General features: G+C 42.8%; 1 protein-coding gene across 3 annotated transcripts in view; it reads right to left on the bottom strand.

The window, feature by feature from the left end:
- ica1 (islet cell autoantigen 1) overlaps nucleotides 1-26052 on the bottom strand; it is a 154472-nt gene that overhangs the window by 115094 nt on the left and 13326 nt on the right. For all 3 annotated transcript variants that reach the window (XM_080207581.1, XM_080207590.1, XM_080207599.1), the window contains exon 3: nucleotides 17264-17435. In XM_080207581.1, coding sequence (XP_080063707.1) covers nucleotides 17264-17435 — 172 coding nt within the window. The remainder of the gene's footprint in view (nucleotides 1-17263; nucleotides 17436-26052) is intronic.

Genomic DNA, 26052 nt, shown 5'->3' with positions numbered 1-26052 from the left:
GCACTCAGACAGCAGCACTAACCACTGTGCCACCCTGACTCACTATGAACAAAGTCATAGGTAATTCACCAATAATATATCAAATCTTCTATGTGTGCCTTCATAGTAAGAGAATTTGTGTATAGGAAACAGTATGTTTTACTGCAATTGTATACACGTTGGTGAGGCCACACTCTGAGTATTGTGAACATCTGAGGAGAGATGACTTTACTATAGGGAGAGTTCAGTGAAGGTTTGCCAGACTGATGGTAGAGCAGGCTCAAAGGCTGAATGGCTTACTCCAGCTTCTAGTTTCTATGTTTGCCTTTCAGTCACCCATAAATATTATGTCCTGTCAACTATCTTTATCATAGCTGGATGTCACATTTCTAGAATGGCACAGTGGTTAGCACTGCTGCCTCACAGCACTAGAGACCGGGGTTCAATTTCTAGCTTGCGTCACTGTGGAGTTTGGAAGTTCCTCCCATGTCTGGGTGGGTTTCCTTTGGGTGCTCCGGTTTTCTCCCACAGTTCAAAGATGAGAGGGTTAGGTGAATTGGCCATGCTAAATTGCCCCTTTTGTTGAGGGGGACTAGCTAGGGTAAATGCATGGGGATGAGGATAGGGATACAAAGAACAACCCAGCACGGGAAACAGGCCCTTCGGCCCAACAAGCCCGCGCCGCCGCATCACCCTACACCTATTCTACCCTGCGTATCTACAATTAGAACCCCTGACTTAGCCAGATTCAGGGGAGAATAGTGTCAATATGGTAAAACCAATCAGCCTAAGAGCACATCTTTGGGGTGTGGGAGGAAACTGGAGCGCCCGGAGGAAACCCACGCATCCACAGGGAGAATGCACAAACTCCCACAGACACAGGCCCAAATCCATGTATCTGCACAGCTAGCAGTGCTAGTCACCGAGCTGTTGCGGTGCCCGTCTACCGGTCCAGGATCAAGCACACGCACCGACACGAAGTACTAGGCCACTCCCGGAACCTCCAGGAGCAGCCCATGCACGACCCACCGTGTGCATGCCCCTCGTTTGACAACGAGGTGGACCTTCACCTGCGGAGTGAAAAGACAAAAACGTTAATCACAAGCCTGCCTGTCCGGTGTCTCCCGAGGTTCTAACCCTTATTCAATAACCCCTACCATAACCCTCCATCCATCCAGCACTCATGTGCCTATCTAACTGAACCTTAAACGAGTCCAACGTTCCCGCCTCCACCACCCCACTCGGTAGCGCGTTCCATACCCCCACTACTCTCTGCGTAAAGAACCATCCTCTCATATCCAAATTATACCTCTCCCCCCTCACCCTTAAATCATGTCCTCTTGTATTCGTAATCAATCTAGGGAGCAGTCTCTCACTATTGACCCTGTCTATTCCCTTCAGTATCTTATATACCTCTATCATGTCACCCCTCAATCTCCGTCTTTCCAAAGAGAACAGTCCCAGTTTCTCCAACCTTTCCTCGTAACCCAACCCCTCCATGCCAGGCAACATCCTGGTAAACCTCCTCTGCACCCTTTCCAGAGCCTCCACGTCCTTCCGGTAGTAAGGTGACCAGAACTGGACGCAGTACTCCAAATGCGGTCTAACCAACGTTCTATACAACTGAAGCATTAGACGGCAGCTTTTAAACTCTATACCTCTTCCTATAAAGGCTAGCATTCCATAAGCCTTCCTGACAACATTCTCCACTTGTGTCACAACCTTCATGGATTTGTGAACCTGCACTCCCAGGTCCCTCTGTGTTTCTATACTCCTAATTTGCCTACCTTTAATCACATAGCTCCTCTCTACATTATTCCTTCCAAAATGCATCACCTCGCATTTGTCAGGATTAAATTCCATCTGCCACCTATCTGCCCAATGCACCAACCTATCTATATCCTGTTGTATCACCTGACAATCCACTTCAGTACCCGCCAACCCTGCCATCTTGGTGTCATCAGCAAACTTGCTGATCACACCACCTACGCTCTCTTCCAAGTCATTTATGTAGACTACAAAGAGGAGAGGTCCCAGTACTGAGCCCTGCAGCACACCTCTGGTCACTGGCCTCCAGCTGGACAAAGTCCCCTCCACAACTACCCTCTGTCTCCTATTGCCCAGCCAGTTCTCAATCCACCTAGCTACCTGACCCCGTATCCCATGCGCCTTAACCTTTTCTACCAGCCTACCATGAGGGACTTTGTCAAACGCCTTACTGAAATCCATATAGATGACATCAACGGCTTGCCCATCGTCAACCATTTTTGTCACCTCCTCAAAGAATTCCACCAGATTCATAAGGCAAGACCTCCCTCTAACAAAGCCATGTTGCGTATCCCAATCAGACCGCAACGCTCCAAATGCTCATACATCCTACCCCTAAGTATTTTTTCCATTAATTTCCCTACCACCGATGTCAAACTCACCGGCCTATAATTCCCAGGGTTACCCCTACTACCTTTTTTGAACAGCGGTACCACATTTGCCACCTTCCAGTCTTCTGGGACCTCACCTGTGTCCAAAGAAGAGACAAAGATTTGCGCCAGAGGCCCAGCAATTTCATCTTTCACCTCCCTAAGCAGCCTGGGATAAATACCATCAGGCCCCGGAGCTTTATCCGTCCTTACGCTACCTAAAAGCCCTAGCACTTCCTCCCTCGTAATAGATATTTCCTGCAGCTGATCCTCAGCTCCCTCTAACAGACCGCATGATTCCGAACCCCTCTCCTTCGTGAGTACCGACACAAAGTATTCATTCAGGAGCTCCCCCATTCCCTCCGACTCAATACATAACTCCCCGCTTTTGTCCCTAAGAGGACCAATTTTCCCTCTAACTACTCTCTTGCTCCTAATATAGGAATAAAATGCCTTTGGATTCTCCTTAAATCCTACCAGCCAAAGCCATTTCATGCCCTCTCTTCTCCCTTCTAATTCCCCTTTTTAGCTCCCTCCTACTCTCTCTATATTCCTCCAGCGCACTCTCCGTACCCAGTTGTTTCGACCTAACATACACCTCCCTCTTCTTCCTGACCAAGTCTTCGATACCCCCTGTAATCCACGGCTCTCTAATCCTACCTTTCCCATCCTTCCTCTTAACCGGAACATACCTCCCCTGCAACCATTTCATTTTGCCTTTAAAAGCCTCCCACTTGCCAACCGTGGACTTGCCAGCTAACAGTCCTTCCCAATCAGTGTCCTGCAGCTCCCTCCTAATCCTGCTATAGCTCGCCTTTCCCCAGTTCAGCACACTCCCGTTCGGCCGGCACTCGTCCCTTTCCATTTTTATCCTAAAGTAGACGGACTTGTGGTCACTATTAGCCACATGTTCGCCTACCTCTACCTCTCCCACCTGCCCCGGCTCATTACCCAACACTAAATCCAGTATAGCCTCTCCCCTAGTCGGACTAGTTACATACTGCTCTAGAGACCCTTCCAAAACACTTTTCACAAACTCCTCTCCCTCCGTACCCCCAGCTCTAGGCCCCCTCCAATTCACTCCAGGAAGATTAAAGTCACCCACTACAACCACCCTATTCTTCCTGCACCTATCCAAAATGCCCCTGCAAATGCCTTCCTCCACTGACCTCGGGCTGTTGGGTGGCCTATAGTACACCCCTAGCAATGTAATCTCTCCCTTTTTATTCCTCAACTCCACCCACAGCGACTCAATCCCTATCTCTTCCATATTGTCCTCCCTCTGCACTACTGTGATGTTTTCCTTTACCAACAGTGCCACCCCTCCACCTCTCTTCAACCCTCTTCTGTCACACCTAAAACCAGGTGGGAATTTGGTCAGTGCAGACCCGATGGGCCGAATGGTCTCCTTCTGCACTGTAGAATTTATGATTTTAAGGACCTCACTTCTATTATGTATCTGTCTTTTATATCAGACTTCCACAGAATTTCCTTACATCCATGAAGCACAGGCAGCTTAGCTGTTATTTGGGTTTCCTGATGTATGGTACTGGAAGTAAGATGCTGCCATGGTGCCATCAGGTGGCCATTGTATGCTAGTGCTGGACAAATCAAAAAAATTTGATTACAATGTCAAATTTTGTATTCCTAATATTACAGTAATTGATATAAGGTACAAATAGGCTATTTAAAGTGTCAACTACTGGTAGTAAGTCAAATTTATGACAATTAACCATTTTCCATATTTTGTTAATGCAGGTAGAGCTAAAATCTGTTACTTTTTTTCCCCCTCACAATGAGCCAGACAGTAATTTCCAAAACAGTTTTGAATAGAATGTTGTAACACATTTCAATTTGACTAACTTGATAACAATTACTTCTAGTCAGTGTCATAGTCAGTTTTCAAAGGAAACTGATGGTAACCAAACTTTTCTGCATGGAAGGAAGAACACTTGACTGATCCTGCTATTGTTAGTTTTCTGGAAGAAAAGTCCAATTCTGTCACCCATTCCAAATACCCTTTAAAAAGTGTTATTTTTCAATCTATATCCACATTCCTTTTAAAAGGTTTTGTGCATTCTGCTTCCAACACTGTATTGGGTAAGGTAGATAGGCAACACAGAAATTGGTTCTTGCTGGCCTGTTTTTGTTTATGGATATTTGTGCAATCAATGTGACAAAACCCAAGCAGGCACATTATAAATTGCGTCCTACATTAGTCAACAAACTCAATAATAATGCATTACATTTTCAAATTCTGCACAACTTTCATATCAGGAATTTCCTCCTTTAATGACTTTTGTCCACTAATTTTATAAAATAGTAAACTTAAGCCAAAATAATTGCAGGAAACATAGAAGCTAAGAATAGGAGTAGGCCATTCAGCCCTTCAAGCCTGCTCTGCCATTCATTTGATGATTTATGGCTGATCATCAAATTCAATATCCTGATCCCCCTTCCCCCCATATCCCTTTAGCTATATCTAATTTCTTCTTGAAATCATAATGTTTGGCCTCAACTACTTTGTGGCGGTGAATTCCACACATTCATCACCCTCTAGGTGATGGAATGCATCCGAGGGTTCTGAAAGAAATGGCGGAGGTGATAGTGGATGCCTTGGTGGTTATTTCCAATTGAGACGTATAAGATGATGAATGGGATGGATAGGATAGAGGTGGAAAGACTCTTCCCGCTCAAAAAAGACAATAGGACTAGGGGGCACAGCCTCAAGATAAAAGGGGGGCGGTTTAGAACGGAGTTGAGGAGGAACTTCTTCACTCAAAGGGTGGTGAATCTCTGGAATTCTCTGCCCGTTGAAGTGGTGGAGGCTGCCTCGCTAAATATTTTTAAGACGCGGGTTGATGGGTTTTTGATAGGAGAGGGGATTGAGGGTTATGGGGAGAGGGCGGGAAAGTGGAACTGAGCAGCGACAGATCAGCCATGATCTTATTGAATGGCGGGGCAGGCTCGAAGGGCTGGATGGCCTACTCCTGCTCCTATTTCTTATGTTCTTATTTCTCCTCACCTTAGTCCTAAAAGGTTTACAACCCCTTATCCTAAAACTACGACCCCTACTTCTGGACTCCCCCACCACTGGGAACATTCTTTCTGAATCTACCCTGTCTAACCCTGTTAGAAATTTATAAATTTCAATGAGGTACCCTCTCACTCTTCTAAACTCCAGTGTATATAATCTTAACCGAATTTATTTCTCCTCATATGACAGACCTGCCATCCCAGGAATCAGCTTGGTAAACCTTCGCTGTATTCCGTCTATAGCAAGGACATTCTTTCTCAGATAAGGACACCAAACTGCAGACAATACTCCAGGTGTGGTCTCACCAACGCCCTACACAACTGCAGCAAAATATCTCTTACCCTAAACTCAAATCCTCTTGCTAAGAAGGCCAATATATAATTTGCCTTCTTTACTTTCGACTGCTTCAGCAACTTACGCATGACAGCACCAAGATCTCGCTGAGTATCCACCTCTCTCAATTTACATTCAAATAATAATGTCTTCCTATTATTGCTACCAAAGTGAATAATCTCACATTTATCCACATTATGCTGTGTCTGCCATGCATATGCCTACATACTCAGCCTGTCCAAATTACACAAACATCCCTGCATCCTCCTCACAGTTCACCTTCCTACCCAACTTTGAATCATCTATAAATTTGGAGATAATATATTAATGATTTGGAAGAAGAAACTGAATATATGTAAACAGTTGGGGTCCTAGCATAGATCCCTGTGGAACCCCACTAGTCATTGACTGCCAATCAGCAAAAGATTCATTTATGCCAACTCTTTGCTTCCTATGTGTGAACTAGCGTTCTATCCAACACAAGACATTATCTGCAATCCCATGTGCTTTCTGTTATGAGAGACCTTGTTGAAAGCCTTCTGAAAGTCTAAATAAACCACATCCACTGATTCTCCACAGTCAACTCTACTAGTCACATCCTCAAAGAATTCCAATAGATTAGTCAAGCAAGATTTCCTTTTTGTAAATTCATGCTGACTTTGTCTGATTATATCACTGCCTTCCAAATGCTGAGTTATGAAATTCTTGATAATGAAGTCTAGCAAATTCCTGAGTACCGACGTTAGGCTCACTGCTCTACAGCTCCCGTTTTCTCTCTACAGCCCTGTTTGAATAGCAGGCTTACATTAACTACCCTCTAATCTGCAGGAGCCAGTCCAGAATCCAAAGAATTTTGGAAAATAACCAAAAATTGTATCTACTATTTCCAGGGCCACTTCCTTAAGTATTCTGGAATGAACAGCATCATAGGAACATAAAAGGAACTACTTTTTGATGATAAAAGAGATGATTGAAAGCAATCTGGAGGGCACTGTTGAAGGGTAAGAGGAGAACGGTCTTTTAGTACCAGAATGGGCCAATGGCAATTTGAGTTCCAATATATCTCTCTCTCTCTCCCTCCCGCACCCCCCCAACCCCCGCAATACAAAACTTTAAAACTTCTGTGGTTTGTTGGATCCCAAGATTCTCCTTTCCAGATTTCTAATCCCAGAACCCACTACTTTTATTCTGCTCATCAAGCCCTAGGATACACACCCAGGGCTCTCTGATCTCAAAATTGCAAATTCTTTGATCTTGGATTCTTCAACAATACCTTCAGATCCAAAGATCTCTCTCCAATCATTCCAGGGTTTGTTCAGAATCCAGAGATCACTTTATTCCCAGGCCTTACTATCCTCTTTCAAAACACCACTATATTACCTAAGTACTGTCAAAACCTAGATGGTTTTCCCAATGCTCCTACCTTCCACGTGTTCCTCATTCTGTTAGGTCTGAGTTTTACAGCACAAAATATGGCTAGTTGGTCTAGTACACCCATGCAGACTGCGAAAATGAGTTAACAATTTTTGTGTTTACAGTTGTGTAGCCAATTCCTTTTTATAATGAATTCTTCCTCCTAAAGTTGTTTCAGGTAGGACATTCCACATCCTAATAATCCTCTGCATTTATTAAACAAAAACTTCTAACTTCTTTAATTCTTTTGTTGATGACCGCAGAGCAGAGCAAATTTTTCCTGATTTAGTTTTAGTAAACCTCTCAAAAGTTGAATACCTGTGCTGCTTGATATAACACCAGTGCTCTTACAAAATTGCTTACTGTGAACAATGGCAGAGGAGATGTTATGCCACAATATGCATTTCCTGTACCACATCCTTCTCATTCCTTCTGCCATGATTGTTTTCACATTGTGACAATTGATAACACTGAAAATAATGGCTGCTTGTATTCATTTAATTGGGTGATGATAGTTGACTTGCTCAAGTTAACATTAAATTTACTCAAGTCTACCTACCAACTGTACTGTTGGAATAGCAACTTCATGCTATGTCCAGAACAAGCTGTTTCAAATTTTATTTTCATTCTGATTTTTTTCTAAATTTTACCTTTCTACTTTCAATATTTCCATCACTGCTTGCCTCTCTCAATTCCACAATTTTGGACTTAGCCCTTCCTCATGTTGCATCTCATTTCTTGATTTGCTCTATTATTATCACATATACTAGTATACAGTGAAAAGTACCGTTTCTTGCACACTATGCAGAGAAAGCATACTGTACATAAAGGAGGAAAAGAGAGGGTGCAGAACATAGTGTTACAGTCATAAGAGTTAGGCTTTTAGAAGCATAGAACAAGATTAAAAGATAGAATTGCCATGCTCCGGCGCCATCTTGTCTTCAAAACAAGGAATCTCAAGGTGTTCCATCATGCTCCTAGCATCTATGTTCATTTTCTCTAATAGGTATCCATAATGTCCATCTGCTACTTTCCTTCCCTTTTCCAGAAGAAAATTTTGGCTATTGGTCTCTGAGCCAGCAGTCCTGTTTTGGGTCCCTTATTCTTTGCTGGCAGCTGGAACAAGTCTCAGTGTTTAATTAATATTTTCGTGATTGTTATAGAACATAGAACATTACAGCGCAGAACAGGCCCTTCGGCCCACAATGTTGCGCCGACCAGTTAAAAAACAATGACCCTCTAACCTAAACCAATCCCTTTCCATCCATAAACCTATCCACGGATCTCTTAAACGCCCCCAAACTAGGCGCATTTACAACTGCAGCAGGCAGGGCATTCCAATCCCTCACCACCCTCTGGGTAAAGAACCTACCCCTGACATCCGTCCTATAACTACCCCCCCTTAATTTAAAGCCATGCCCCCTCGTGCAAGCTTTCTCCATCCGAGGAAAAAGGCTATCACTGTCCACCCTATCTAAACCTCTAATCATCTTATATGTTTCAATAAGATCCCCTCTTAGCCGCCTTCTTTCTAACGAAAACAACCCCAAATCCCTCAGTCTCTCCTCATAGGACCTCCCCTCCATACCAGGCAACATCCTGGTAAACCTCCTCTGCACCCTCTCCAAAGCCTCCACATCCTTCCTATAATGTGGGGACCAGAACTGCACACAATACTCCAGGTGCGGCCGCACCAGAGTTGTGTACAGTTGCAACTTGACACTGCGACTCCTAAATTCAATCCCCCTACCAATAAACACCAAGACACCGTATGCCTTCTTAACAACCTTATCTACTTGATTCCCAACTTTCAGGGATCTATGTACACATACACCTAGATCCCTCTGTTCATCCACACTATTCAAAGTCCTCCCGTTAGCCCTATACTCGACACATCTGTTATTCCTGCCAAAGTGAATTACCTCACACTTCTCCGCATTAAACTCCATCCGCCACCTCTCGGCCCAGCTCTGCAACCTGTCCAAGTCTCCCTGCAAACTATGACACCCTTCCTCACTATCTACCACACCTCCGACTTTGGTGTCATCAGCAAATTTACTAATCCACCCAACTATACCCTCATCCAGATCATTAATAAAAATTACAAATAGCAGTGGCCCCATGTACGTTAATTAATTCTCAAACTTAAATGTAAATGTATTTTCCAATGTTGCCAATGAAATTTGAATTGAAGCTTATAACACTTTAAAAACAAAATTCAATCCTTCATATACAAACAGAAGTTTATTGCTGCCCTTTGCTTTTGCCAATAAAAACATACAGGAAATTTCAACACTGCTATTTATGAAAATCTATTTCAAATTCAATTCATCACTGATGAACTAAGTAGTTTCCAAATCACAAAACTGCACTTTCAAATCAGAACTAAATTATTCACTCAGTTGACATTTTAAATCCTCTGACCTTCAAATGCTCAACCTTCTCATGCCTTAGAAAATAACATCCTGAGGAGTCTTGATAGGGTGGATGTGGAGAGGACGTTTCCTCTTGTAGGAGAATCTAGAACTTGGGGTCACTGCTTAAAAATAAGGGACTGCCCATTTAAAACGGAGATGAGGCAAAGAAGTTTCCCTCAAAAGTTCATGAATCTTTGGAACCCTCATCCTGAAAAGGTGGCAGAAGTAGTGTGGTTAAATATTTTAAAGAAAGAGGTGGATAGATTCTTGGTAAGTAAGGAGATGATAGATTATTGGGAGTAAGTAGATAGAATTACTATCAGATCAGCCACGATTTTATTAAATGGTGGAGTAGGCTTGAGGGGCTGAATGGCCTACTCCTGTATCGTATTCATATGTTTGTAACAGCAAATCATAAAGAATTTAGACCAGCAATATGTGCTGTCTCAAAACATAACTTAATGGATTTTGCCTGCAGATTCTTAGGACCAGATTTCCAGAGTTGGGAAGACTTCATCGATATTTAAAAAATGGCATGCAGGACCCAGATATGGGAATCCTGCCTCCATTTCTGATAAATCCAATTTTTCCCAGCAGATGGAATGTGGGAGTATGAATCACTCAGGTAGGGCCATTTGAATTTAGTGCAGAGTTCTAATGAACCCCAGTTTGGCTGGTCCAAGGATCTTAACTCCAGTATAGTAGTCATAAATTTATATAGAAGATACAAGTACTCGAAGGGTGAATGAGTACTGTTTAAGTGCCATGATTGAAAGTTCTTTAAATTTCCCATTCTTTAAACATGAAGAAACCAGGCTGAAGTAGTCAGCGAGAGTTTAAAAAACTTCTGCTGGACTGCTTTGTTTGACAGGAAATCTGGTGCATTTAGAAAAAAAAATATGTTCCTACAGTTTCAATAAAGGTCTTTGTTGATATTTCCAAAGTGCTATTATGTTATTAAGAATGCTTAGCTGAGTTTTAAAACCTACATTTATTTCATCAGGAGGTTCTGAGTTTGAGTGCCAATTTAAGGAGCCTATTAAAGGATTAGCTTTGTGGAGTCTGAATAGAAATTTTTTTTTTTTTACAAGAAATTAACCATTTGGGGAGATTTATAACCTTTGAATGGGTTTCATGAATGGGACATTTTTCACCATCAAGTGTCTTTGACTGAAATCAGCAGTAGATTGTTAAGATTTTTTTTCCCCGTTTCTACAAGGCTCCCGAGGTCTGTCTGTAGTGGATAAGAGGCAAGTGGCAATGGAAGTGGCATGGGAATGAATATGGAAGATGAGTTGGCATGGGTGGGGGTTGAGGCAGTACGACGGTTAGAGGGCACAGCAATAGGTGCGAACTCATCACTCACAGGTGAATGAGGTAGGAAAGGTCTTTTCCCACCATCCAGCTTTAGTTTCTTCTGCACCTTTTGCGAGGTTGCTGCACACACAGAGAATACATCAAATAATTGGTGGTAAAGCTATGCCATGGCCCTCTTTAAACCCTCTTATCAAAGACAGAGATGGCAGCAAGTTACAAAGGAACTACAAAGGTAAGACCAAAGTTTTACAACATGTGTGTTTATGGTTGATGGATAAGACCCATTCTTTAAGAACTTTCTGGAAAGTAACAGCTGAAAGTTCTGAGATTGGCAGCTGAAAGCCTCTCACAGCTACACGTGTGCTTCATTTTCAACCTTGTACTCTGCCAGCACAGTTCAGAGTGGACAGACCCAGCCGACTTCAGGCAGTAAGTGGGTGGGGTAGGGAGATACAGGAAAATTGGCCACAATGTCGAACTTTAAAAACCTGTGACAGAGTTACCCATGTTATCACATTCCTTCCAATTTGCTGAAATTTCTAATATTTACATAGCACAAAATGAGAACATGTCCCTATATACATCAACGGAGACGAAGTAGAAAGGGTCTACTTTTTAAGTGTCTAGGTCACCAACAACCTGTCCTGGACCCCCAGACCGAAACTATAGCTAAGAAAGCCCACCACTGCCTCTACTTTCTCAGAAGACTCAGGAAATTTGGCATGTCAGCTACAACTCTCACCAACTTTTACAGATGCACCATAGAAAGCATTCTTTCTGGTTGTATCCAGCTTGGTATGGCTTTTGCTCTGCCCAAGACCACAAGAAACTACAGAAGGTTGTGAATGTAGCCTAATTCATCATGCAAACCAACCTCCCATTCATTGACTCTGTCTACACTTCCTGCTGCCTCGGCAAAGCAGCCAGTATAATTAAGGACTCCACGCACCCCAGACAGACACTCTCTCTTCCACCTTCTTCCGTCAGGAAAAAGATACAAAAGTCTGAGGTCATGTTCCAACCGACTCAAGAACAGCTTCTTCCCTGCTGCTGTCAGACTTTTGAACGGATTTACCTTTCTCTACATCCTAGCTATGACTGTAACACTACATTCTCCTGATTTCTTTTCTATAAACAGTATGTTTTGTCTATATAACGTGCAAGAAATAATACTTTTCACTATGTTAATACATGTGACAATAATACATCATCAAAAAAGAACTGGAAGGGACTTCAACTTTAATAAGGAATAAGTGCTGAAGGATAGGGCAATTTTCATTATGAAATCTCACGCACAAGCGATGTATGTTTCATCCCATCATAACTTGCACAACTGTGCATTTGTATCTGCCTTTACCTTTCAAAAAAAAATCAATCTCACAATAGTAATGAATGATCATTTATTCTCCCTAAAAAGAGGAAGAAAACCATATGGCTGAAATAAGTAACTTCACCAGTTTAATCTTTATGAATGCCTCTCAGCATCTTCATATTTAACCAGTCTGCTGATGCACAATTATATTTTAGTTGGTGAGTCATTACCCATGTAACTGAAAATATGTTTTAGATATCAGTTGCATTGTTTAGAGGAAAAGGATCATGGAGTGCTCACTCTGCTGGAAAATGAATCAGCAAATAAGTTAATTTTAGAGAAGATGATGGAGAAAACAAATCACTAATTGACTTATTGACCCATCAGAAATTAGCTTTCAACTATTGGAGGTATCTTTACAGAACTGTGCCTGGCTTTGAATTGGATCCAAAAATCTTAGACACACCCATTTCACAGCCACTTGTGATGTGGAGATGCTGGCTTTGGACTGGGGTGGACACAGTAAGAAGTCTCACACAACTTGGAGGTTAAAGTCCAACAGGTTTATTTGGAATCACAAGCTTTCAGAGTGCTGCTCCTTCATCAGGTGAGTCACCTGATGAAGGAGCAGTGCTCAAAGTTTGTGATTCCAAATAAACTTGTTGGACTTTAACCTGGTGTTGTGTGAGACTTCTTACTATGGCCACTTGTGTAATCGAGCTGAAAGTTGTGAAAGACACTAATCCAAACTTGTGACAGACTTGGCTGGTAAGTGAGTCTCTACACCAGGGTTAAGATAGGTACAATTATTTCTATTTAATACATAGCTTCAATACAAAAAAAGGGGCTAATTAGTGATAAATTACTGTTAAGGTCCCTTTTCAAATGCTAGATCATTAAAGTGAGAGTTGCTTGCAATGAATACGTCATTACAATTTGCAATGTCATAACTTAGTTCAAACTGAATTTACGTGCTTTATTTTTAGGAGATTGTTTGGCAGAAATAATAAATAAAGGAAATGATGCTGTTGACTATCCGTGATCAAGGAGAAAATAGCGAGGCATCTTGAGGAGAATTGTTTGGTAGAGCAGACGCAGCACGGTTTCGTTAAGGGGAAGTCGTGTCTGACAAACTTATTGGAGTTCTATGAGGATGTGTCTAGGGCGGTGGATAGTGGAGAGCCAGTGGATGTGGTCCTTCTTGATTTTCAGAAGACGTTTGACAAGGTGCCTCACAAGAGGTTATTGCAGAAGGTAAGGGGGCATGGAGTTGGGGGTAGGGTGTTAGCGTGGATAGAGGATTGGCTGTCAAATAGGAGGCAGAGAGTGGGGGTCAATGGGTACTATTCGGATTGGCGGTTGGTGGCTAGTGGAGTGCCCCAGGGGTCGGTGCTGGGGCCTCAGCTATTTACCATTTATATAGATGATCTGGAGGAGGGAACCGAGTGTATGGTGTCGAAATTTGCTGATGACGCCAAGATTGGTGCAACGGCAAATTGTGCGGAGGGTGTGGAGAGTCTGCAGAAGGATCTAGATAGACTGGGCAAATGGGCTAGGAACTGGCAAATGGAATTTAATGTTGGCAAATGTGAGGTTGTCCACTTTGGTAGGAAGAATGGTAGGAAGGACTATTACTTACGTGGCGAAAATCTGCAGCATGCGACGGTGCAGAGGGACCTCGGGGTCCTTGTGCATGAGTCGCAAAAACTCAGCCTGCAGGTGCAGCAGGTGGTCAGGAAGGCAAATGGGATGCTGGCCTTCATAGCGAGGGGGATTGAATATAAAAGTAGGGAGGTCTTGCTGCAGCTGTATAGGGCACTGGTGAGGCCGCAGCTGGAGTACTGTGTGCAGTTTTGGTCACCACACTTACGCAAGGATATTTTGGCCTTGGAGGGAGTGCAGAGGAGGTTTACTAGGCTGATGCCGGAGTTGAGGGGATTGAGCTATGAGGAGAGGCTGAATAAACTAGGCTTGTACTCATTAGAGTTTAGAAGAATGAGGGGAGATCTCATTGAGGCGTATAGATGTTGAATGGGATGGATAGGATTGAGGTGGAGAGGCTCTTCCCGCTCAGAAAGGACAGTCGGACTAGAGGGCACAGCCTCAGGATAAAGGGGGGGGGGGGCGCGGTTTAGAACGGAGTTGAGGAGGAACTTCTTCACTCAAAGGGTGGTGAATCTCTGGAATTCTCCGCCCGTTGAAGTGGTGGAGGCTGCCGCGCTCAATATTTTTAAGACGCGGGTTGATAGGTTTTTGATAGGCAAGGGGATTAAGGGTTATGGGGAGAGGGCGGGAATGTGGAACTGAGCCACAACAGATCAGCCACGATCTTATTGAATGGCGGGGCAGGCTCGAGGGGCTAGATGGCCTAATCCTGCTCCTATTTCTTATGTTCTCATGACTAATTATAGTCATTTATTTCCTATTTGCTCTGGAATTTAAAATAAATAGTGCTCTAAAATGACATTTCTATTCCATAAAAATATATTTTAAAAATAACAAGTTGAATTTCTATTCTATCGATATTATTTATTCTTATATTACAATTTCCTCAAAATGCACCACAATATTTCACCATAATTGTTTGAGTAAATTATGTTAAGAACAAGCATTCCTATATTTACACAAAAAAATTACTAATTTGGTCTACTACTGTACTTAGTTCACAGACTTCTTCTCACAACATAGAGAACATAAGAACATAAGAAATAGGAGCAGGAGTAGGCCATCTGGCCCTTCGAGCCTGCCCCGCCATTCAATAAGATCATGGCTGATCTGTCGTGGCTCAGTTCCACATTCCCGCCCTCTCCCTATAACCCTTAATCCCCTCTCTTATCAAAAACCCATCAACCCGCGTCTTAAAAATATTTAGCGAGGTAGCCTCCACCACTTCAACGGGCAGAGAATTCCAGAGATTCACCACCCTTTGAGTGAAGAAGTTCTTCCTCAACTCCGTTCTAAACTGCCCCCCCTTTATCTTGAGGCTGTGCCCCCTAGTCCTACTGTCCTTTCTGAGCGGGAAGAGTCTCTCCACCTCTATCCTATCCATCCCATTCATCATCTTATACATCTCAATGAGATCTCCCCTCATTCTTCTAAACTCTAATGAAGTTGAAGTTGTTGGTCAAAAAAAAAAATCACATGATATGCTCTATGATTGTGATCATGGGTCTTGGGTCTCCTTACACTTCACTGCATTTGATATGACCAACTATACCATTTTCTTCCATTGCTTTTGGATGATGCTAATAAACTATGTTGAACGTAGCCAGGGTATCTGCAGCAACAGGTTCTCTTCTCACTCAGGTACTATCTTCTCTCCAGTGTTCCCCAGTGATCTATCCTTAATCCTCTCCTCTTTTTAATAAACATACATACAAACACGGGACATCCTCCACCATTTGTTCTCTAAGTCTTCCAGCTCTGTCTCTCCCTCACTTGTCTCAATCCTACATCAATCTTTTTACTATAAAACCATCTGTCTGACATCAATTTACACACAAGTTAAAACTTCCATTCAAAACATCAGAAAACATTGACTGAAAATGTCACTCCCATAGACTCTGCTTCATTGCTCTTAACTTTATCCCCTCCACAGGCGCAATCAGGAGTAGATTTTAACATTTGGACTACCCAATTCTGCCTATACATTTTTGTCAGTCTATAGGGCAGACCATTTTGAGGTCTAAACTTTGTTTAAATGGCATTTCAATAGGCTTGCGAGATATAGGATGGTGCAATTTTGAGCATCTTGCAGGAACCTGACTTGTAAGATAGTCCTGGCAGGTGTGGGTAGTAACAGCCTGGGTTGGGAGCAACCTAAATAACAACTTAGGGGTTTGGAGATATCTCCTGTCTAGAATAAAAATATTTCAAAATATGCCTTTATGGGGCCTCTTCAGCAGTTCTGGCATTATTGTTACAGACTGTATGGCACACATTCCAACTAGTTCCATCCTAAAATGTGATTCGGAGTCTTACATGTCAGAGAACTCCAAGTGCCATATTAAAGGCAAAGTACTACCTGAAGCAGGTGGTTACTTCGGCCAATCACTGGCAGGCCCCTGCAGTAGCCACATCATCAGTATTAACTTAACTTTGTAAGTTGACCAACTCTAGATGCAGACCACTTCTGTTCCATCAAGGCAGGTTTAAAATCAGCTCCATTTGGTCTGTACTAGATCATGCAAAACTTCAATGGCCTGTTTGATTGCAAACTGAGCTTCAAAGTCAACATCCTTATCAAGATCAATCACCAAGAACTCTTACCTCCTCCATAATGACTATCTTCATTCTTATCTCTCTTGTCCTCCTCTTAGCTCCATTCTATTTCTGAATCTTCCAGCCTCTTTTGGTCCCAACTTGCAACCCTCCTAACTTACTTGGTCACAAAACCTTCAACTGCCTTTGGTTCTATTCTATGATATTCCCTCAACCTACTTGATCTCCCCATTTCTCTCTCCATCCCAAAAACAAGTTATGAGCACCTTTATACCTTTTTCTGGTTACGCCTGGGATGGGCTTTTCCAGCCCTTCTCAAAGTCAACCTCTCATGGTGGTTTCCTGGTAGTGGGCCGGGCAAGCCATTCAAAAGCCGTAGATGTTGGCAGGACCAGAAGATCCCACCAGCAGCCAATAGCTCGTGTATCTGCTACTGGAGTCAAAAAAATCCCAAACATAGGGCAGAGATTTTCCTGTCCTGCCCACCATGGGAATCAAAGCAGGCAGGATAGCACCATGCAAATGTTCGCTGACCTCAGGTGAGATTTTCTGGTCTAGGGACAAACGCAGCTAAAAATCCCACCCCTAATCTCTGTCTCTATGATTTGACATCTGCTCATCTATCTCTTTCCATTTTGATATACTTAGAAATTTAAAATAATAAGAATCCAAATACAAATTGTTGAAGCCATAAAATGTGTTTTCGAAAAATGAGACAATTAAGTCAAAATAAACTTAAAGCTTACAAAAATAAAAATTGCATTCACCATGGTTGAACTTAATGCAAATCACTTAGAAATATTATCCACCATTTTACCTCTAATTTGGAGTCGAGGTCTGCATCTGATGCAACAACATGCTCATCTTCTTTCTTTCCGGTCACTTTAATAAACGTTTGCTTGGTCTTCCAGTACCTTTGTTGCATTTTGTTTACAACTGAACTGTCCTGGTTTCGGACATACCGACTGTAGAGTTCTCGAGCATAGCTACTGATAGAAGAAAAACAACTTGGGTTATTTATTCATTCAATCTACATTACATCATGCCATCTTGTCATTTCAGTTCATTTGCTAACCTGGAACAACTTCAGATTAACTTGATTTGCAGTCCACATAACAGTAAATAGGTGTTTCTCAAATGGGAGAAAAGTACATGTCAGAAGTCAGAGCTAGGTCCATTTTGTTCTTGATTTAAATAAATCATTTTGACTGGGGTTTAGTGAGCAAGATATGTAAATAGGGTGGTGACTCAAAAATAGAATGGCAAACAGCAAGGAAAGCTTCTGAAGATTCCAGGAAGTAAGAGACAAGTTAGGATATTGGGCAGAGAGGTGACAGATGTGGGAAAATGTGATGTAGTGTATTTGGGGAGGAAAAAATAAGGAACAGAAGTATACAATCAACAGAAAATCACTTAAGGATATGGAGAAACAAAGTGACATTGGGCTACAAACAGATAATTCCTTGAAAGTGTGAGCATCATAGAGAAAGGCAAACAGCATATTTTAAATAGTGCAAGGTGAAAGAGGTTACAATGTATATATACTAAGCTGTGGTAGCACCACTAGCTACATTACTGTGCAGTGGTGGGAGCCCCATTGTAGATAGGAGCTCCCACCATTAAAACCATAAACTGGTCAGAGATTCATCAGCCTGATATCAGGAGAAAGCTCTTACACAAAAGAAAGATTGGAAAGTTACTTTTAAATTCTGTGGAATTTTGATAAGTGAGGCAAGCTATTCATCACAGAAGCCATAGTGTTTATATGGCTAATATTTTTATGGTTGGGCCAGTTCAATTTCTAATCAATGGTAAGCCCCAGGATGTTGTGTAGTCGACTTGGGTACAATCAACACTTAGGCACCAAGAATACTCAAACTCCCAAGCTTTATTACTTGTGCACAAGGAGAACATATTCAGTGGGATGCACTGCCAGGTGTTCCATCAATTCATAGATGATTTGCAGTTATAGTTCATTATAGCAAATGAGAAATGAGCAACATTCTAATCCTTAATTTACGTACATAGTCCACCAATCATTGTATAGCTTGTTGTCCTTTCTTATCCAATAGAAACTGTCTCCTTTGAATCCATCATTAACATAATATGTTGTCATATCTTGTCTTTTGCATTTGTTCTTATACTTGTCTTTGGTTCACGCCATGGCCGGGAACAGTGTCTAAGAAACTGACAAGGTTAGATTGGCATTTCTCGGAATAAGAAACCGCTGACTTCGCCGTGGCCTTGTCTGCACATAAGCACTTTCCATTCTTGCTGACAGAGCTGTCTGCCATAGTTGTTGTAACTTAATTTCCACAGTTGATAGTGGGGGATTCAGCCGTGGTGACGCCATTGAACATCAAGGGGAGATGGTTGGATTCTCTCTTGTTGGGTACGGTCATTGCTTGGCACTTACGTGATGCAAATGTATCTTGCCTGAATGTTGTCCAGATCCCACTGGATATAGACATGGAAACAAATCCAGTTCTATTTCCTACTGGGAGGAAATGGAAACAGGAGTATAGCGATTATGTTAGTGGACTACTAAATAGGCTGAGTGTTCCAACGATCTTGAGACTTTTCCATCAAGGGAACTTGGTAAATTAAATTTAATTAATTAAATAAATCTGTAATTTTCAGGTTAGTATTAGAAATGACGACAACAACCTACTGATTGTTGTAAAAATCCATCTGGTCCAACAGATGTCTTTTGGGTATGGAAATTTTCTATATTTACCTAGTCTGGTGTATATGTGCTTCAAAGCTTGCAGAATTATGGCCCTTAACTGCCCTCTGACATGACCTAGCAAACCATTTACTTGTATCAAAAACACCATAGGAGATTGAGAAAAATAAAACCAGGCAAAACACCTGGCATCAACCTAAGTGCCAGATGGGGCAAAGACACAACCCTGTAATGTCTTTCTTACTAAGATCAGGGGACTAATGCCAAAATTGGATGAGCTGTCTTACAGACTAGTCAAGCAAAACATTGATGTAGTCATACTCATAGAATCATACCTTTCAGCAATGCCCGAAACCTCTTTATCACCATTCACAGGCACTCTCTGCTCCACTCTCAGGACAGACCCAACAAATCTTGTGGCAGTCATATACTGTTGAGACAGAGTTGCCCTGGGAATCCTCAACATTGACCCTAAACCACACCAGAGAACCTGCAACAGGGCTGGCAAGCTATTGAAATCCCCGTTCACACTGGTGCAGCTGGAAGATCCCAATACCATTTTGGGTTGAAAACTCTGGCCCACGTGAAGTCTCATTGCATCAGGTCAAATGTGGCCTGGGAACGTTCTGGTGCCCTCCCTTGACCGATGGAACAGTAGTATTCCTTCATGTTGAACATCTCTTGGAGGAAGCGCGAAGGATAGCGAAAACACAGAATATAATCTGGTTGGAGGATTTCGACATCCATCATTGGGAATGGCTCAATAGTACCACTAATGACTGAGTTGGTCTCATATGAAGGACATATTTGCCAGACTGGACCTACGACAGTGGTGAGGGAAGCAATGCACCAGAGAAATATACTTAATCTGTATTTATTAACTTACCTTTTGTAGATGCATCTACCCACCACAGTATTGGTGGAAGTGTACTGGTATTGGTGTCAGACAATGTCCTGTCTACACAGAGGAAACTCTCTAGGTTGTACAGCACTATCACTGTGCTAAATGGGATAGATTCAGGACAAACTTAGCAGCTCAAAACTGGGCACGTAGGAGGTGCTGCAAGCCATTACCAGCATCAGAATTAAATGTCATCACAATATGCCTGGTATAGCCCTCACTGAAGCCAGATGACTAACCTTGGTTCAAAGAGGAGTGGAGGACAGCATGCCAGGAGCATGATCGAGCACATCCAAAATGAGGTGCCAAATGGCGAATATGGAATATAAGACTAGATGCACGCTAAACAGTGGGAGCAGGTTGCTTCAGACAGGGCTAAGCATTCCTATAATCAACACTTCATATCAAAGCTCTGAAGTCCTGCCACAAGAATGGCAATAGACAATTAAACAACTTATTAGAGGAGGAGGCTCCATGAACATTTCCAACCTTAATGTTGGAGTCTTGAAAATATAGTCTTGAACCAAAGGTAAAGCTGGATTACTTGCAACCATCTTCAACCAAAAGCACTGAATGGATAATTCACCTGTGCCTCCTCCTGAGATCCCCAGCATTACAGATGCCAGTTTTCAGTCAATTTGATTCATTCTGTGTTATATTAAGAAATAAGTGCACTGGATACAGCAAAGACTATGAATTCTGATAACATTCCAGCAGTAGTACGGAAGATCTGAACTCCAGAACTAGTCATGCCCAGAGTCAAACTTTTCCTGTGCAGCTACAACAAAAAAAATGCCACCTAGCTGACAAAGTGGAAAATTACTCCGGTATGTCCTGTCCACAAAAAGCAGGATCAATCCACCAGTCCACTCTCAATTGTGTGTGAAGTGATGGAAGGTGTCATTGACATTATTACTAGTTGGTACTTAATCACCAGTAACCTGTGTGGCTTTCAGCAGCACCACACAGCTCCTGACTTGCTTACAGACTTGGTCAAAACATGGACAATATTGTCAAATTCCAGAGTTGAGGGGAGAGCAACTTCCGTTGATTTCAAGGCAACACGTGACCAAGAAGCCACCAAGGCGGCCTAGTAAAATTAAAGTCAAAGGAATTGGGGAAAATGTTCTGTCGGCTGGAGTTAAATTAAGTGCAAAGAAAGGTGGAAGATTGTTCAAAATAATCAGATCAGCCACAGAATATCCCTGCATGAATTCCTCAAATGCTAGGCCTAACCATCTTCAGCTGCTTCATCCATGACCTTTTCTCCATTTAAAGTCAGCACTAGGGATATTTGCTGATGATTGCAATGCTTGCCACATTCAAAATGCCTTAGATACTGAAGCAGACTGTTCCCACATGCAATAAAACCCAGACAACATTCAGTCTTAGTGATAACTGGCAAGTAACATTCACACTTTACAAATTCCTGGCTGTTGCCATTGCCAATAAGAGAGCATTTGAAATCCTTGACAATGAACATCCCGAGAACCACAGTTGACCTGAAATATAACTGGACCAGTCACACAAATACTGTAGCTACAAGAGCAGGTCAGAGACTAGGTGTTCTGCAGTAGGTAATCACCACCTGACTCACCAGTCCCTTGCCACCACCTATAACGCACATATCATAAGTGTGATGGAATACCCTTCACTTTCTTGGATCTGTGCTGCTCCAGCAACACTCAGGTAGCTTGGCTACCTCCAGGGGGAAAAAAAAAAAATCACACTTGAGTGGCATCCCATCTACCCTTTAAAAATTTACTCCCTTCACATACACTGGTAGCAGTTTGTACAATATGCAAGATGCACTGCAGCAACTCACCAAGGCTCCTGTGATGTACCTTCCAAATCCACAATCTCTAAAGCCTAGAAGATCTAGGGCAACAAGCACATGGGAACATTATCTGGAAGTTCCTCTTCAAATCATATACCACCTTGACTTGGAAATATATCAAAATGATGAAATCCTGGAACTTGCAACATACAGGCTACCATGGTTCCAGCAGCTACCTGCGAACAATAATAATTGCTGGCCTTGTCAGAAGCTAGTCACCACGGGGACCTGCTACTCCTCTGTCTGTGAATGGTCTTGGGGTGGCACAATCGATCTGGGCAGCAGGGAACAATATATTTGGGTGGTGTGGGGCTCGTGATCAGCCGCGGGCCCCTGTTCTTGTGGGAGGGGTGGGGCTGGGTCAGGGTTGGCTGCAACAGCAAAGGCTTGACAGCTCTCTCCCTCTGTTGGGCCTCTGCTGTTGGAATTGTACACGTGCAGTCACAGAGATCTGCACATACGCAATAGGTCCTTCTGCTATCTGAACAAGTTGGCTGGTGAATTAAGTCCAGCCTGCTGACTCTCCCAAACTACAGATCTGCAACTCTCCCATTTTCATAATAGTTGTACACTTAATTTTTCTTATAAACTTCCTCCTGATTCCACTTGTACAAAGCCATGTTGACTCCACCCGATCACCTTGATTTTTCCCAAGTGCCCTGCTATAATGATCTTAATAATAACATCTAACATTTTCACTGTCCAAGAAGAGCAGTGAGAAATCCTGCAGCGAGAAATCCTGCAGCTTCTACTCTCATACAAATAAGCTGAGAGAACCTCAAACCTATTGGACAATTTCAAACACTGAAGCTCTTACACTCCTGCCCCCTGGGTCTCCTTACCTGCCTAACTTGCGGTCACACCCTCCTATCCCTGACCACTGAGCAAACCAGAAGACCCTATCCTAAGCGGCGCGACTGCCTCCTGGTACAGAGGAGCCAGATAATTTTCCCACTTCCTGGTGTGCTACATTGACTGCAGCCGACTCTCCACTCAGTAGGTCTGAGCCGAAGCTCCTTGAGCTGCAAACACCAACTGTAACGTGTTTGCCCTGGGTCACATTAGTGTCCAGGAGCACCCATATTCTGCTGTCTTGATAAATCACATCCCTGCCATTCTTGACATGTTTTAATTCATGACTTACATTATTTACTTACTAATTTTCTTGTTTTATTTTGTTAACTTTATTACCACTTTATATACTATTTTAAACCTTGGGACTGGATTAGAGCTTAATCATTTACCAGATGCTCACCAAGCAGCCAGTTCCTTTCCTATACTAAAGGACCAATTCCAACAGGGTCAAAAAGGTAGCAAAAGCAAAAGGAACATTTCCTTCTCAATGAAATCCTCAATTCCCAAATATAGACTCAGTTCCAAAGCTATACTCTTCTACCATATGTTAAGCGTCATGTTCCATGTTGACAGTCAGTTTTTACTAATGGAAGTCAGCATTTTTCTTGTATTCAGTCAGAGACATCTTCCAAGAGGCCTGAAATGTTCCTGTTCATATGTTTGCTATTTCACTATCATCCAAATATCAGATCCATCCAAGTTACAGTCATCTAGTGGTCAAGTTATTCAGTTAGCAAAAGAATGGTCTAGATCATTAATCCACAGAGCATGAACTTAAATTACATGGTATCAGAAAATCTGTAATTAAAAAGCTATTATTACTAAAACAAGACCATGAAACAGTTGGATTGTTGTAAACATCCAATTGGTTCATTTGTGTCCTTTTGGGGAAGGAAACCAGCTATCCTTGTGTGCTCTGGCCTTTATGCGACTCCAGTACCATTGGTTGTCTCAATTACTTTTGGAATGGCAAAGCAAGCTGTGAGTTGTGTTAACTCTTTACCTCTTAGTCCCAAAAGGTAGTCCATAACCACCTTCACTGAGAAAATAGGGATGACAATAAATACTTGTTAATGCACCCAATTTCAAGAATAAATGTAGAAAGATAACAACTGCTTTTTCTTTGAAACCCCCATCCTAGTTAAAGCTGAAATATTTCCACAGAAGAGAACTATGAGAAGTATAATAATAGAAAAGATGGAAACTAAAACTATGAAGGCAAGAGGGAACATGATAGAAGACTGCCAGACAACTAAAGAGAAATTACATGGACTTCTATAAATAAAATTAAGTTGAAGTAGTAGGTGGGAACATGTAGAGGGGAAAGAAAAGGTATCGAAGCATATGGGAATAACAGATGCTAACTATTGTGCCTCATTACTTAAAGAGGATATGGAGGTGAGAACTGCAGGAGTACTTGGAGATGTGCAACAGCGATGCATTTCTGAAGGTATTCAAAAGGAATTTACTGAAAAGAAATACTCAAACTAAACGTTGGAATGTCACCAGGCCCAAATGGTATACACCCCTGGACACACTTTTCTACGTTCTTCCATCGGGAAAAAAAAGACACGAAAGCCTGAGGGACACATACCAACTGACTCAAGAACAGCTCTTTTTCTGCTGCCATCAGGACAAAGTAGAAATATTCAAGAGCTTCTGGCTGTTAGGTGTCTAAATCACCAACCACCTATCCTGGTTCCTTCCTTTGTTTTGTTTCGGTCTTCACGGAGGAAGACGTGAATAATTTGGCGGGTGTTAGCGATGGAAAGGTGGTAGGACTGGAGGGTCTCAATGACATTATTGTTACTAGAGAGGCGGTGCTCGACAGACTGGAGGGACTGATTGTGGACAAGTCCCCAGGACCGGATGGAATGCATCTGAGGGTTCTGAAAGAAATGGTGGAGGTGATAGTGGATGCCTTGGTGGTTATTTTCCAGACGTCGCTGGATTCCGGGGAAGTGCCGGAAAATTGGAAAGCGGCTAATGTTACGCCGTTGTTTAAGAAAGGTGCCAGGCAAAAGGCAGGGAATTATAGGCCGGTTAGTTTAACGTCTGTTGTAGCTAAAATGTTAGAATCCGTCATCAAGGAGGAAATAGCGAGGCATCTTGAGGGGAATTGCTTGATAGAGCAGACACAGCACGGTTTCGTTAAGGGGAAGTCGTGTCTGACAAATTTATTGGAGTTCTATGAGGATGTGTCTAGGGCAGTGGATAGAGGAGAGCCGGTAGATGTGGTCTATCTTGATTTTCAGAAGGCGTTTGACAAGGTACTTCACAAGAGGTTATTGCAGAAGGTAAGGGGGCATGGAGTTGGGGGTAGGGTGTTAGCGTGGATAGAGGATTGGTTGTCAAATAGGAGGCAGAGAGTGGGAGTTAACAGGCGCTATTCGGATTGGCGGTTGGTGACTAGTGGAGTGCCCCAGGGGTCGGTGCTGGGGCCTCAGCTATTTACCATTTATATAGATGATCTGGAGGAGGGAACCGAGTGTACGGTGTCGAAATTTGCTGATGATACCAAGATTGGTGGAATGGCAAATTGCGCGGAGGGTGTGGAGAGTCTGCAGTAGGATCTACATAGGCTGGGCAAATGGGCCAGGAAATGGCAAATGGAATTTAATGTTGGCAAGTGTGAGGTGGTCCACTTTGGTAGGAATAATGGTAGGAAGGACTATTGCTTACGTGGCGAAAAACTGCAGCAGGCGACGGTGCAGAGGGACCTCGGGGTCCTTGTGCATGAGTCGCAAAAACCCAGCCTGCAGGTGCAGCAGGTGGTCAGGAAGGCAAATGGGATGCTGGCCTTCATAGCGAGGGGGATTGAATATAAAAGTAGGGAGGTCTTGCTGCAGCTGTATAGGGCACTGGTGAGGCCGCAGCTGGAGTACTGTGTGCAGTTTTGGTCGCCATACTTACGCAAAGATATTTTGGCCTTGGAGGGAGTGCAGAGGAGGTTTACTAGGCTGATACCGGAGTTGAGGGGGTTGAGCTATGAGGAGAGGCTGAATAAACTAGGCTTGTACTCGTTAGAGTTTAGAAGAATGAGGGGAAATCTCATTGAGACGTATAAGATGATGAATGGGATGGATAGGATGAGGTGGAGAGGCTCTTCCTGCTGAGAAAGGACAGTAGGACTAGGGGGCACAGCCTCAAGATAAAGGGGGGGCGGTTTAGAACGGAGTTGAGGAGGAACTTCTTCACTCAAAGGGTGGTGAATCTCTGGAATTCTCTGCCCGTTGAGGTGGTGGAGGCTGCCTCGCTAAATATTTTTAAGACGCGGGTTGATGGGTTTTTGATAAGCGAGGGGATTAAGGGTTATGGGGAGAGGGC

This window comes from Carcharhinus amblyrhynchos, chromosome 2 (genome assembly GCF_965287045.1).
Source record: "Carcharhinus amblyrhynchos chromosome 2, sCarAmb.v2.hapA, whole genome shotgun sequence".
Taxonomy (NCBI): Eukaryota; Metazoa; Chordata; class Chondrichthyes; order Carcharhiniformes; family Carcharhinidae; genus Carcharhinus; species Carcharhinus amblyrhynchos.
The sequence above is the reverse complement of the archived record's forward strand: the minus strand, read 5'-3'. Positions and strand labels throughout refer to the sequence as shown.